Raw genomic sequence first — 15460 nt, forward strand, 5'->3', positions numbered from 1 at the left:
TGGTGGTGGTGGAGCACCTCCTGGTCCTGACGGTCTGTCCTCCTTATCTTCTCCTGCACCCGCCGGTGGGGGCGGACGGGGCAGGGGGTGGGGGAGCTGAGCCAGGTAGGCCCCCTGCAAGGACTTCGAGAGGGAAGCACACGGGGGATCTCTTCCCATGGAAGGAGCTGTGTAAAGAAGAGCCAGCCGTTCATTCCCCCAGGGCTGGCTCAGACAGCCTGGCACACATCCAGGGGCAGAGCATGATGCCAGCCTGGGACTGGCTTCCCCGGCTGCCCCTGAGGAGCTAGTGTTAGGTGTGGTTATTAATAAACAGTGGCAGGAAGCCACCCATGGCCTTGGTTTGGATACATAGATAAACCAAGTGAAGCTTGGTGGAAACCAAACACTCCTGCGTCGGGGCCGGGGCGGGGGGGCGGTCCCCTAAGGTTTTGTCCTGTTCTCTAGCCCAGGCTGCCCCCGAGGCTGCACACCAAGCCTGGCTGGCTTGCAAATGGGCATGCTGCAGCGAGAATCAGGTTAAGTCTGAAGATGCTTTCTGTGGATAGAAACCACCCTCCTGGCTTGCGTACCAGACCCTGAATCTAATCTATTTGGATCAGCCACAGGAGACCGCCAGTCATTTGGCCTATAGCTCTTTTTTCTTTCTTTTCTGTTCCTTCACGTGCATGAACCCCACCCAGGATGGCTCATGGAGGTATAAAAATAGGAGAAGCTTCTGAGCAGGAGGCCACAGCCCATCTTACTTAGAGACTCGTCACAACGTTTTCTCTGTTCTCAAACTGAGTCCTCCGCTTGCCTTCTGTGTTTCCGCTAAGCCACCATGCACGCCCCCTTTCCCCTCATCGTCTCTATTCAGATCCTGGGGGCTCCGCTTCTGCAGGTGTTTCTCCTCTCCGTCCACACCCCTGGCTCCTGCTTTTACCTCTCCTCACCTGAGCAGCACACGGTCCCCTGCTGCGCCCCCTGCCCGCCGTCTTACCCACTTTGAGGAGGTGCATCTCTGATGCATAAGCAAATACAACTACCTCTCTCTCCACACCTCCTCCCTCCTGCTCCCAGCCTCATCTCCCTGATCGGCTCCACACATGCAGGTTCCCACCTGCACTGACTGCTTGTTTGTTCCCAAACACACGTTGGTGCTGGCTCCTACTTTGCACACAGGGGTCCCTCTGCCCAGTGCACCCTTTCCAACTCTGTCAAATTTCTGTTTGTCCTCCACATCCGACCCCTCTTCTCCTCCACTAAACTCCGACTTATGCCCTTAAAGACCCATCAGAGGAATCTCCACGAGGACAGAGGCCAGGCTCTTGGTGAGAGCTCAGTACGTACCCTCCACACACTAGGTATTGCCCTAACCTGATCACTTATCCACTCCCGTTGCTTCGTCCCTCCTCTGCATCCCCTCTGCCACTGCCCACAGGCTGGGACCTCCCAGTGTCCCCTCTGGATGGCCATAGCAGCCTGCATGGTCTCTCTACCTTCCAATCCACCGTCATTGTTCTAAAAGATAGATTGGCGTCATTACCTCACTTGAGATCCCACCGTGGCTCCCCAAGGCCTTCCACACGGAGCATGCCCCTTTGCCTGGAGTCCTGGCCCTTCCCTGACTCATCTTTGGCCCGTCCGCTCGTCCCACCCCTGTTCTGGCCACGCTCAGTCTTGGACAGCCTTCTGGGTGGGCTGCTCCCTTCAATCGTCCCTGGCTTTGTTCTCGTCCGTCTGTGCCGGAGGTCCATCCTTCACTTACTTGTCCGGCTGGCAGCACAGACAAATGGCTTCTTCAAAACTCATCTTATACGTCCTTTCCCCCTTCTCTGGCTTTTCTGAGCTCTTGAGATCTTCATTCATATACCTGAAGCTTCCAGTGGGCAAAAGCTCCCCTCTGAGGGGGCCATTGCTGCTGTCTTGAATGGTGATGTCATCCATGGCCATTATTTCCACGAAGCAACAGTATTTTCTTTAAATTTTTTATTGTTATGTTAATCACCATACACTACATCATTGGTTTTTGATGTAGTGTTCCATGATTCAGTTTGTGCTTAACACCCAGTGCTCCACGCAGAACGTGCCCTCTTTAATACCCATCACCAGGCTAACCCATCCCCCCACCCCGCTCCCCTCTAGAACCCTCAGTTTGTTTTTCAGAGTCCATCGTCTCTCATGGTTCGTCTCCCCCTCTGATTTACTCCCCTTCATTCTTCCCTTCCTGCTATCTTCTTCTTTTTTTTTCTTAACATATATTGCATTATGTGTTTCAGAGGTACAGATCTGTGATTCAACAGTCTTGCACAATTCACAGCGCTCACCATAGCAACATACCCTCCCCAGTGTCTATCACCCAGCCACCCCATCCCTCCCACCCCCCACCACTCCAGCAACCCTCAGTTTGTTTCCTGAGATTAAGAATTCCTCATATCAGTGAGGTCATAGGATACATGTCTTTCTCTGATTGACTTATTTCACTCAGCATAACACCCTCCAGTTCCATCCACGTCGTTGCAAATGGCATGATCTCATTCCTTTTGACGGCTGCATAATACTCCATTGGGTATATATACCACCTCTTCTTTATCCATTCATCTCTCGATGGACATCTTGGCTCTTTCCACAGTTTGGCTATTGTGGACATTGCTGCTCTAAACATGGGGGTGCATGTACCCCTTCAGATCCCTACATTTGTATCTTTGGGGTAAATACCCAGTAGTGCAATTGCTGGATCGTATGGTAGCTCTATTTTCAACTGTTTGAGGAACCTCCATACTGGTTTCCAGAGTGGCTGCACCAGCTTGCATTCCCACCAACAGTGTAGGAGGGTTCCCCTTTCTCCACATCCCCGCCAACATCTGTCGTTTCCTGACTTGTTAATTTTAGCCATTCTGACGGGTGTGAGGTGGTATCTCATGGAGGTTTTGATTTGGATTTCCCTGATGCCGAGCGATGTTGAGCACTTTTTCATGTGTCTGTTGGCCATTTGGATGTCTTCTTTGGAAAAATGTCTGTTCATGTCTTCTGCCCATTTCTTGATTGGATTATTTGTTCTTTGGGTGTTGAGTTTGATAAGTTCTTTATAGATTTCGGACACTAGCCCTTTATTTGATATGTCATTTGCAAATATCTTCTCCCATTTTGTCGGTTGTCTTTTGGTTTTGTTGACTGTCTCTTGAAGCAACGGTATTTTCAATCAGAGATCTGTGACATTCTCCTCCTCCCTCCAAACCCTCCCGCAGCTGGAATCCACTGGTTTCAATGAGCCCTGAGCGCTTTCTAAAGCCCTGTGACCTTCTGGGGCCCAAGGGACCGAAGTCCGCCCCTGCTTGTGAAGGGCCGTGGCTACTTCTAGCTCGGGAGGGGAAATGAAAGGGCCCCTGGGGAACAAGGCATCCACCGAGGATTTTCCTCTTAAGAAGCCCTTCCTGCTCTCATCCCCCTCAGAGCACCCTGTACTTCCCAGAAGATGTCACTCTGTGCAACCGTGTTTGTATATTTCCCTGTGTATCTGTCTGCTCTTGTCTCTCCCGTGGACATACAGGCTCCCGGAGAGCAGAGTCGGCGTCGGCTTGCTCGCCACTCTGTGGTTGGTACCCAGCACGGTGCTGGGTGCAGACCTCGGAGCCCAGCCCTTTGCGCCTGCTGGTGAAGCTCCACAGAGCCCTGCCTCTGTCCACCGTGTTGTTTCCATCACGTAGGCCCTTAGCACATGGAGGTGCCAGCTCCTGGGCCTCTGGTTCTGAGAGCCAGGGAAGAGCCAAAGGGGGTGCTGGTCTGACCCTGGGGGTGACCAGTAGTCACCTTTGCCTCGCCTGACAATCAGTGTCACCCCAGGGGCCTCTAATGAAGGGTGAGGGGGTCCATCATACCCCATGGTAGCCAGAAGTGAATGTGGGACAGTGACGTCCCCTGTAGCCTGCTTGGCTGTCACAGCTGCAGGCCAGAGCATCATCAGCTAAGCGGCATATCTATCAATCACATCAGCTGAGCAGAACAGGACCCAGAGAAGGAGCACAGGCGTGCACTGACGGGAGGGACTTCACTGTGCTGTGGACCCCGGGGTCTGGCCGCCCTTCCTCACTTCCTGCACCCGGGCCCGTCATCGACGTTTTGCATTCCGTGCCCATGGAGGTGGGTTTTTCCAGCAGCCTCTGGTTGTCCAGTGATGCTTCGTGGTTTCGTGTTGCTCCCCTTGCAAGAGACTAAGCAGTGGGTTCTGGGTGAGGCTGGTTTATGAGGAGGTGAAGTTCATGGCCGTGAGGACGGGCAGGGCTGGGCATCACCTCCACAAAGTTCCCACTGCCCTCTGCCCAGTGATGTTGGTGGCTGCCCTGTCCTCAGCCATGCCCACCCCCCAAATACCATCGCTGCCTCGGGGTGCTCTCTGTACCCACAGCTAAGGTGTGTTTAGGCCCCAGGAGGTGGTCCACCTTTGCAAGCACATGCCAAAGGCCCAAATCCTATTACATAAAAGAATGTTCTCCCTTGGAGCTCATTGTCCCAGCCACTCATCAAGGGGTCGGCAGTGTGCCTGGGCTGATGTGACAGGGAGTTGTGACTTTCTCCCCGGACATTTCATTTGGATAAATTTTTTTTTCTCTAAGTTAGGGTTTCTCAAACTCAGCACTATTGATATTTGGGCCGGATCATTCTCTGCAGTGAGGCCTGTCCTGTGCACAGTAGGATGTTGGAAAACATCCCTGGCCTCTGTCTACCCACCGGAAGCCAGGCGCACCCCTCCACCACTTACGTCAGTCCGAAATGTGCCCAGACATTGCCAAATGTCCTGTCGGGGGCAAGATCACCCCCAGTTGAAACCACTGCTCTCCGGGCTTCCCGTGTCCTCACACAGTGAGGCACCTGTCACAGGAGACGGTACAGAGCGAGACACGAGGCATGTGGGCGCCCTCTGCTCGGATGGCAATGCTGGGCAGGGGGCAGAAACCCGGCCGGCCCACTCCTCTTCCTGGGACTCAGGCATCGCTCCCTCTCTCTGTGCCTCACCTGGTGCATCGGTGACTTGGGCACTGAAGATGGGGACAGCGCTCCTCCTGGGGCTGTTGCGAAGATCAGGCATTCGATAAATATGTCCCACGAGGATTATTCTATCAGGGTCTGGCCACAGTGGCAACTTAATGTTTGTTTTTCCTTTGGTCACAAAGGGCGGCTGGCCCTGCGTCCCTCCCCAGTAAGACTCTTAACACAGGCAATTTTTTAAAGGGCACTGTGGGTCGCTGTTAGCACCATCCGACACCCACAGAATGAATGGTGGTTGGGGGACTTCGGGTGCAAAGCTGGCTCTGAGGTGCCCTCCTGGCTACAGACGTCTCTGGTAATGGTCGCAGAGTGCTCTGCTGCACCACAGTTCCTGGTGTCCCCACGGGCCCTGCAGGTGCCCGCTGTGCCGGGCGGAGACGGAGCTGTCTAGACTCCTGTCCCCGCTCTGCCCTGAGCTAGCTCTGTGACCCAGGCCAGTCCCCACACTTCTCCCGGAATCCGACTGTTCCTCTGGAGAGTAGGGACGATCGGAGACCAAACCTTCCAGGGATTCTGCACAAAGAATTAGATAACACAGAAAGCTCTCGGCACAGGATGTACCATAAACACTCAGTGTTAGCACCATTATTATTAATTTAATTTTGTAAGAATTAAGAGAGCAGAAAGCTTGCAGGCGTACAAGAATAATCAACCTTGTCCGTGCATCTCCTCTCAGAGGTAAACGTGCCTGGGGGTCGGGGTGGGGGTTTGCCCAGAGACATTTTAGAAGTCGACGGACTGGAGGGGAGGGTCAGGATGGGAGAAGGAGAAGCCCCTCTCCCCACGCACCGGTCTTTCTGAGGCCCCGCCATGGCTGAGGCAAGTCCGGTTGGAGGCTCTGCAGGCTTTGCAGGGAAATGATTGCCCGAAGAGCCCTGGGGAAGCTGAACCCAGGGGAACACACAGGGCCAGCTGAATGGTGGGGTGTGCTCGGCTGGCTGAGAGGAGGGGTTCCCAGCGGGGGCATGAGCCCTGCCCCTTCCCTCCCTCCAATGGATCCCTTGGGACTGGGCTCAGTGAGTCAGTGGGGGCCAGCCCTTTGTGGGGCATCGGGTCGGGTCAGGGACCCTCTGCTCGCCCCGCCCTACCTCTGCTGACACTTTAAGGGAGGAGCTCAGCGCCCACTTGGGAAGCCAGCGCTGTACCAGGAGGTGGGAAACAGAGGCGCAGAGCAAGTGGGTCTGGGGGCCAGGCCGACCTGACCCTTCTAGGTCGGAGTCTCAGCATGGTCACCTTCTTCCTCCCCTGGGTCTTCTCCTTCCACTTCCTCGTCTGTCTCCAGATCCTGATGTTTCTGCAGAAACAGTGCAGAATCACTGACGGGGGGCAGGCCTCCCCTGCACCCTGGGAAGTTAATCCCCTGAGGCCAAAGCAGCCCGCTGGTGGGGGCCTGGGTTGCCAGGTGCTCAGGAGACCGCTACCAGCTCCGTGGCCTCGAGGATCTAGTCGGTGCTCAGAGCCAGCGGGTGCGGATGGCGGGCGTGGCCTAGGGCATCTGACAGACTCGGGTACCAGCCCTACTTCTGTCGCTTTGCTTCCCCGGTGACCTTGGGCTAGCTCCTCCTGAGTCTCTTTGGTCCCCTCACAGGGGACCTGATTCCTTGCAGGTCTGTAGGACCCGGATTAGAAATCATGGGCGTAAGGACCCCACACTGCTTTCTCAGCCCCGATTCCAGAATTTCGGGCCAGCTGCAGAAAACTTAAGAGAAAGGCAGGCAGAAGCGAGGTTGTTCTGTGCACCGCACTGCCTTCTGAGGCCCAGCTTCTCCAAGTGCAGTGTTCGAGCAGCGGGAGGAGCACCTTTCAGGACCCCCAGCACCAAGCCCGCTGTCTGCCAGGTGCATTGCGCCACAGAAAGTGGCCATTGTCAGCACTGCCTTCTGGAGGCCGGGAGGGTCCGAAAGCTGGGACTCCAGTCTCGCCTTGGCCATAAGTGGAGGGAGGTCTGTGCCCCCGCCTTGCCACACGGACAGTGTGAGAATAAAGCCTCTCATATCCAAGCGCTTCTGAATGCAAAAGAAGCGGCAGACATCACAGCCGGGCCCCAGCCCCAGTGGAGGGAGACGGAGCGGGGAGAGCTCATGAGATGGGACAAGTTTATCCCCTCCATGGGCTGGCCTGTCTCCCACCAGCCCGTCCGCTCCGTCGGCACCCAGGAGCCCACCACCCAATTCTCGAAAGCGGGGCAGTCCCCCTGGAGACTTAAGGTTCCTCAGGAGGAAGGGAGTCACTCCTCCCACTTGCTGGATGGACAAGTTAAGGTCCACCTGCTGAGGCCACTTGCCCGAGGTCACCCAGGAGGTCAGCGAGCAGGAAGAACCCAGGCCTGGGGCTTCCCCGCCCCCCGACTCCCCCTCCCCACCCGGTGCCCCCTGCTTGGGGCCCTACAGGCTTCGGCTTCATCTTCATGGCTTCCACCTCCTTCTTCCTCAGCTCCGAGAAGATGATGTCGAAGAACTCCTCCTCGGCCTTGCTGACCAGCTCCTCAAGGTTGAGGGTGGTCTCCTCCTCCCTCTGGTCATCGTCCTTGCCCTCCACCTTGCCCTTCTCCTTCAGCCGCATCTCCCGGTGCCTGGCCTCCAGAATCTTCTCCCGCCGGGTCTCCCGCTCAAATATCTGGGGCACACGGGGACAGGGGGGCTGTGGGAGGAGGGCGGGGGCCGGCGGCCGGCTCCCAGCATGGGGCCGAGCTGATGTCTCCTTGCTCAGTGCAGCCCCAGAGGGGTCTGTTCTCAGTGCTAACGGCAAGAAAGGAGGGCTGAACATCGAGGTCAGGAGGCAGGAGCGGAGCTGCCAAGTCGTCTAGTTCCGAGGGGTTCCCAGAACATAGACGACAGCCTGAAGAACGTCCGTACAGCTGCGCACCGTGGGGCCCTGGGCCCAGGGGTGCACCTGCTCGGGGGCCGGCCCACAGTCCCAGCAGAGCCAGGGGGCTGGCCCAGGGCCTCAGCGCCAGGCCTTCAGTTCCCCAGTGTGCCCACGGTGCTGGGGAGATGCAGCCGGGGTCCGCCGGGGGTGGGGGCGGGGCGGGGGGGTGTAGGGACGGATCTCAGCCTCCCAGCCCCCTTCCCCAGGATCCCTGCCTTCCCTCTGTCTTCTCTAATGGCATCTCTGAGCCTTTGTTTGACAGGGTCTGCTGCAAAGAGATGTCATCTGTGAAGCCAGACAAACTGACCTATCAAACCACTTTGACCGCAACAAGCCCCGGGGGGTGACACCTCACCCAAGACAGCTGCACCACCGCGTGGGTAAGCCAAGGTGGGTTCAGACACTCCTGACCCCACTTACCTGCTCATTTGGGGGACACCACGCCACCTCCCCAAAAGTCCATGCATTTCCCAGGAGGCGAGAGGGAGGGCCTGACGTTTTTCTCTGGCTAGCGTGCTTTGCCCCGGGCCGGGCAGCCCCGGGCACTTACCGAAGAAGCTGTGTTCTTCTCGTTCCTCTGGAGCGTGCACAGCCCATTGGAGACCTCCAGCAGCGTGGTGGTCCCCAGCTGAGAACCGCAGGCGATGAAACACCCGTTGTCCTGCACCCGGAGGCAGAACAGGGCCTCATCACACACCTGTTGGAGGGGCCGGGCAGACCCGGTTGGGGAGGAGAGACTTGTCGATGATCTGGCCCCCAGGGAGGGGGGCGCTTCGCCAAGCTCTGTGTTCAAACACCCTCAGTGACTCCCCTGACCCATAAAATGAAGGTCACACTCTGAGATTGGCTGTCGACACCCTTTGCCCCCTTCGTTCATCTTCCACCCCCTCAGTCCAGCCCCCACCCTCCACCCCCTCAGTCCAGCCCCCCGGCCATCCTGCTGTGTCCCAAACTCCATGTCCTTGCATGGCCCAAGCCAGCAGGGCTAGGCTCCAGCCATGCAAATATGACATTAGCTTAGGCTGGAAGGGTCAGCTGCCAGAAACCCACGCCAGGGCTGCCGAAGGAGTAGGTCTGGCGGGAGGAGAGAGCAGGCTTTCTGCTTCTCTTTTCTTTCTAAATTCCCCCCAGGTGATTCTGCTGGGCCACCAGACCCTGAGGGCCAGGATGCGTGGGGAGGGGGATATATATGACCTTCAGGCTGAGGGCAGGGTCACACTGCTTGAACACAAAGTCCCAGATGTCCAGGGTCCCATCCATTTTGGTGGTGAAGAAAACCGCCGGCCTCACTGGGCTCCAGGCGCCGTCGGTGAGGTAAGCCATGTGGTACCTGTGGGGCACCGGGGGGTCACTGGTCAAGGACCACTGTGGTTGGGAAGGACAGAGAAGCCGCTGAGCCACGGCTCTGCTCATCCAGGCCCGCTGGACTCCAGCATCTCATTGCTGGGCAGGAAGTTCTTTCTTGTGTCTGACTTTTAGCCATGCCAACTTGCTTACCAGCAGTTCACGGTCTGCATTTTATTTTATTATTATTTTTTACTTATTTATTTGACAGAGAGAGACACAGTGAGAGAGGGAACACAAGCAGGGGGAGTGGGAGAGGGAGAAGCAGGCTTCCCGCGGAGCAGAGACCCCGATGTGGGGCTTGATCCCAGGACCCTGGGATCACGACCCGAGCCGAAGGCAGACGCTTCACCGACTGAGCCACCAGGCGCTCCACGGTCTGCATTTTAAATGCTCTGGGTCCTGGGGGTCTGGGTGGCTCAGTTGGTTAAGCATCCAACTCTTGATTTCGGCTCAGGTTATGATCTCAGGATACTGGGATCGAGCCCCATGTTGGACCCTGTGTTCAGCAGGGAGTCTGCTTGTCTCCCGCTCCCTCTGCCCCTCCCCCGGCTTGCACGCTCTCTCAAATAAATAAATAAATAAATACACCTTAAAAAAAAAAAAGAAAGGCTCTGGTCCTTCTGAGGGGCTGGCCCCTGGTGTTTTCCCACAGCAGGCTCCAGGGGACAGGTCCATGTCGCTGGATCTGGGCCCAGTCCTCCAGCCATGGGACTCACTAAAAGGAGTCAGAGGAAGTGTGCCCAGAAACCTTGCTAGTATTGACATTTGAAGAGTGCTGTACTTCCTACTTGGTGGGATCTAGATTTTCGAAGATTTCTGCCGTGAGGGATGAAATCAGATCCTTATCTTCCACCATATGAAAATATCAACTCAAAATGAGTTAAAGACTTAAACATAAGACAAGAAATCATAAAATTCCTAGAGAGAAATAGAGGGGAAAAGCTCCTTGACATTGGCTTTGGCAGCCATTTCTTGGATATAACTTCAGAAGCACAAGCAACAAAAGCAAAAATAAACAAGTGGGGCATTATCAACGTAAAGAGCTTCTGCACAGGAAAGCCAAAAAAATGACAAAGCAACTTATGGAATGGGAGAAAATATTTGCAAATCATATATGCGATACTAGGGTTAATACCCCAAATATATAAGGAACTCATACCAAAAAACTTAATAGGAAAAAACCCAAATAACCCAATTAAAAAATGGGCAATGGGCTTGAAAAGATAATTCTCCAAAGAAGACATACAGATGACCAATGGGTTCATGAAAAGGTGCTCACCATCCCTCATTATCAGGGAAATGCAAATCAAAAGCACAGTGAGATTTAAAAAAAGAAAAACAAAACCACACACACAAGGGGACAGCTCCTCACACTTTCATTTATGCAAGATAAATAAGTTCTGGAGACCTAGTACAATCTAGTAGGGACTCTAGCTAACAAAACTGTACCAAAGAGTAAAATTTGCTGAGAGGGTAGATCTCATGTTAAGTGTTCTTAACCCCTCCCCCAAGAATAATTATAATAAAGGGGGTAGGGGAGAGGTGATGGGTATGTTTATAGCTTTGATGGTGGTCATGGTTTCACAGGTGTAACTTATCCCCAAACTCATAGAGCTGTATGCATTAAGTATATACAGCCTTTTCCCTGTCAATGACACCTCGATAAAATGGTTGAATATATATATACATATATATATATATATACATATATATATATGTATATATATATATGACAAAAGAGTCAGAACCTGGGTAGGTGGTGTGGAGCCCTCTAAGTCACCATGGGACCTGGAACAAAGCGCTACCCTCTGGGCCTCCCTCTCCACCCTGTAGAATAGGGAGATTGGACCAGATTTCTGCTCCAAAAGTAAAGACAGGCTGAATCATAAAGCCCCCGGGGAAATCCTTAACATGCCCATTCCTGGGTCAAATGCAAGCTCTAATACAGCAGCCCTAGAGTCTGGATTAAAAAACAAAAAACAAAAACAAACAACTCCTCCCAGGAGATCCTGATGCACCCAGATTTGGGAACCACTGGAAGAGAAGATGCCCGTTCGGGTCCATAGTGGCTCCAAGACTGCAGGACCTGTGACTGCGTGAGCTGGAAAGGAACCCCAGATCCACACACATGAAGACTGAGGGGGCACCTGTCCCCCCACCTCATGCCTCTGCTCTGGTCTCTTGGCTCTGCCTGCATTGCGACATATCTATGGATGTGGCTCTCCCTGGCTCACCCAGGGGCAGTGGGACCACGTTGAGGGTCTGTCTCATGGCACCCCCTTGGGCTCTCCTCTGGGCAGACTGGGTGAGTCCACAAGCTTCTCTGATCCAGCGACAGAGCTCACAGCTCTGTCCCTCTGTGCTCCTACATGTCCACCCTCACAGGAGAGGAGACCCGCCAAGCCGTCCTGCTGAGGTGCCCGGGTTCTTAATCCAAGCTTCCTGGGTGCAAACCCCACCTCAGCTCCTTACCAGCTGAGGGAGCAGGAGCAAGTGGCTTTGCTTCCTCGTGGCCCTGTCCCCTGACACACACAATGAGGGACAAGAGGCGCAATGCTACCTCCTTGTAGGGTTGTCCCAAGGTCATGAAAATTAACTCAAGCCTGTTATTCTTACCAGCCCAGGCTGTTTGAAGCACATTCCTTCGTGAAGTGGCTGGATTAGGCGGCTCCTAGCACAGGCTCAGGTGGGCGTGGAGGGGTGTTCTCTCCATTTTATGGGTGGACACATGGAGGCTCAGGGCACTCCCGGGCTGGTCCCCTCTGTCCCTCCCACCCTCCCTCTTACTTGGTCCACATGATGGACGACTCCCGGCTGTCCTCGGACCAGATGCGGGCAGTCCAGTCACCGACGGTCAGGAAGTTCTTCGGGTAGAACGGATTTCTCTGCAGGGCATAGATGGGGCCATGGTGGCCTGGGAAGGTGCACACGATCTTCTCGGCTGACGTCTTGGCCTTGCGGTTGCAAGAGATGACAATGCCCTGCTCGGTGCCCACCATGAACTTGGTTGGCTGTGGAGGGGGTGACACAGGAGTGGAAGGTGCCATGAAAGCGCCATCAGCTCTGGGCTTCACTGTCTCGGCGAGCAGCTTTCTGGGGCCAGGGCGGAGGGGTCCGGAAGGTGCTGGGAGGGCCTTTGGTTTAAGCCTCCGCTCAGGCTGTTCCCCAGCCCTTCCTAAGGAGCTGCCCCGCCCTTCCTGGCTTCATCAGACCCCACCCGCCTCTAGAACCTGCTCAAGGGCCCCATCTTAATGAAGCCTTCTTGACTCTTCTAGTCCCTGGAGAGACTCAGCAGCAGCCTCATGATGAACACCTCTTCATGTAGCACCATTGTGTCCACTAGACATTTAGCCATAAAGATCCTGAATGTCTGTTTACAGATAAAGTGCATGACTGAAAGAATAGTGTAAAGCATGAGTCTAGAAAGCCCCTCACCCAGCCTCCAGCCACTCCCCGCAAAACTGGGCCGTGCTGTACACCCCTGTTCATGGCACCTTTATTCACAGCAGCGAAGAGGTAAAAGCAACTCAAGTGTCCCAACCCCAGTGACATTGGAGGGATGCACAAAATGTCCTCTGTACATACAGCGGAATATCATTTGGCTTTAGAAAGGAAAGAAATCCATGGCTTTACAAAAGAAGCACAGGGGTGCCCAGGGGGCTCAGTCAGTTAAGTGTCCGACTCTTGATTTCGGCTCAGGTCATGATCTCAGGGTCATGAGATCGAGCCCTGCATGGGGCTCCATGCTCAGCGGGGAGTCTGCTTGAGATTCTCTCTCTCCCTCTCCCTTTGCTTCTTCCTTCACTCACGTGCACATGCGTGCACTCTCTCTCTCTCTCTCTCTCTCAAATAAATAAACAAATAAATACATAAAATCTTAAAAAAAAAAAAAAGAAAAGAAACAACTGGACTCCAGGTTGGGGGTCAAAGGAAAGTGAAGAGACACAGCTTGAAAGGCCCAGAAGAGTGGGTGAGTAATGAAATAAACTGCAGGGCTCCTGCAAGCTAGTTACGGGCAGAAATACCCAGGTCCGGAGGGCCCGCCATGCCTCCAGCCTCCTCCAGCCTCAGACTCCTTGGTGGGGTTGGCCTGGCGAGCCTGGGCCTGGAGTCGGAGTCCTGGGTGTGAGCCCCGGTCGCCCCGTGTTCTAGAGAACACGACTTACCACACTAAGATTCATGTGTTTATCTGGGAAGTAGGGATAATAACATCACCTCACAAGACGGTCGTGTGTGATTACGCGAGCTCATCACGCAAGACGGTTACTAGTGTCTGGCGCACAGCCTGCGCTCAGTCACGGGTGTGGGAGAGCCAGGGACTAGTGGCGGCATGGTCACCACCTCCAGCACCTGCCCTAGTCATCTCTGATTTCAGGACAGAATGCTTCTCTGCGTCCTCTCCACCCTGACTACCACGCCCAGGGCCGAGGGTCAGTTAACTTGTCTTCTACCTCACGTCACCAGCATTGGTTCCCCAGCCTTCAGTGAGGACTCCCAGCGCAGGGGTGAGGCCAGGGCACCTCCACCTCCCAAGGGCCCGGGAATGCTGTCACATGACCTGAAAGCAAACGAGGGATAATCCCCGGGGGCGGGGTGGGGGTTGGATGGGAGAGAAGCCAGGCCTGGGCTTCAGCGAGACATAAACCAGGAACCAGCCCAAGGCAAGAGTCATCTGGGAAAGTTGTTTTCTTGCTTTCGGGGGTTGGGGGGGGTTGTCTTCATTTGCTGCTTCTAGAAGCTTCCGTCCTCTGGCACATTCACATTACTGCTCAGCTTCGATATTTCTTTACTGTTCCTTCCCGTCACTAAATGCTGTGATTGTGCTTATGCTCTGGGTTTTCCAAGGAGCCTCCTCTGACCTCATTTTCTTCTCCAACATCTCTTCCTGCCCTTCAGAAAGTGAAGCGACCCACACGAGGCAGGGACAGAGCCTGGCCTCTCCATGTTGGTCCTGAGCAGGGCTCTGCCCACAGAATGGGGCCTTTCTGGAATCCCGTCCTCTGCAAAAGCTTGCCTTCTGCTCAGCGCAGCCACTAGCCAAGCAGTGACTGTGGGAAGGAGAGATGGCGAGGCTTCTTTCCGCAAGCGGCTCTGCTGCCCCCTGCTGGAGAGTCCTTGGAAAGACCACAGACGGCCAGGAGGACCGCAGTGGGGCTGGCCCTCCATGGAGCTGCCTGGTGCACACTGTAGTCCTGGCCTGCCCTGCCCTCGGCTCTGGCTGCCCCAGCGATGGAAAGCCGGCGAAGGGAGAGCCGGGGACACTCACCAAAGTAGACTCGAACTCCAGGGAGATGGCCCCCAAGGCGCTCTCCAACTGCTCCTTTCTGGTAATGTCCAGGATCACCACCTCGGTGGGTTCGCTCATCTTTCGGATATCCCACCACATGACCTGATGGCAGGACAGGGCAACTGTGAGACCAGAGGTCCTTCGATTCTCCTGGCTTTTGCCTTCCCTACCCCCACCACCTTCCTGGGGCCAATCACTGGAAAGGGGTGGGTTGTTTGAGGTGCCCAGTGACCTGCACGACAAACACACTTTGGAGAACCACTGTTCTGGCCACAGTCTCAAACCTGGCTGATCACTAGGGTTATGGGCAAGCTTCATAAAATCCAGATGCTGGGGCCTCACTTCAGACCTACTGCATCAAAATCGCCAAATGTGGGCTCTGGAATCTGAACTCTTAAAGCCTCCCCACAATATGGCAATATAGAGCAATGTTGTATATGCCCCATATGCTTTGATCCAGAAATCCCACTGTATGCTATAGGTGTGCCTCCACACGTGTGCAAAAACCTATATACAAATACACTGCTTGCAACATTATTCTTAGAATGACAACATATTGAAATCCATTTAAGTAAATTATGGTTTACCCAATGCAGTTCTTTTTTTTTTTCTTTTTTTTTTTAAGTAAGCTCCATGCCCAGTGTGGAGCCCCACGCCGGGCTCAAACTCATGACCCTGAGATCAAGACCTGAACTAAGATCAAGAGTCGGACGCTTAACCGACTGAGCCACCCAGGCGCCCCCCTAATGCAGTTCTTGACAGGCACAGGGCAGTGTTTTATGAAATATGAAACCATCTTCAGGATATACTAAATGAAAAATATCAAGTGCAGATATTTACCTATGTGTCAGGTGTGCAGAAAGGGAGTGAAGAAGACAGATGTATTTGCTCCTGTATATGGAGACTATCCCTGAAGGCAGCCGTAAGAAG

The 15460-nt window shown here is 54.5% G+C and overlaps 1 protein-coding gene across 3 annotated transcripts in view; it reads right to left on the reverse strand.

Moving 5' to 3' along the window:
- Positions 1-5271: 5271 nt before the first annotated feature.
- The window catches only part of DNAI2 (dynein axonemal intermediate chain 2), a 36752-nt gene continuing 26563 nt past the window's right edge, over positions 5272-15460 (reverse strand). For 2 of the 3 annotated variants that reach the window (XM_025889947.2, XM_073883145.1), the window contains exons 8-13: positions 14510-14632; positions 12031-12254; positions 9091-9226; positions 8447-8593; positions 7417-7644; positions 5272-6322 (exon numbers count right to left, since the gene is read on the reverse strand). In XM_025889947.2, the coding sequence (XP_025745732.1) occupies positions 6236-6322; positions 7417-7644; positions 8447-8593; positions 9091-9226; positions 12031-12254; positions 14510-14632 (945 nt within the window). In that variant the 3' untranslated portion in view covers positions 5272-6235. The remainder of the gene's footprint in view (positions 6323-7416; positions 7645-8446; positions 8594-9090; positions 9227-12030; positions 12255-14509; positions 14633-15460) is intronic. The other variant, XM_073883146.1, reaches the window with a different exon arrangement.

Source organism: Callorhinus ursinus, unplaced genomic scaffold (assembly GCF_003265705.2).
Source record: "Callorhinus ursinus isolate GAN/ISIS: 27379988/994484 unplaced genomic scaffold, GSC_fseal_2.0 scaffold50, whole genome shotgun sequence".
Lineage (NCBI taxonomy): Eukaryota > Metazoa > Chordata > Mammalia > Carnivora > Otariidae > Callorhinus > Callorhinus ursinus.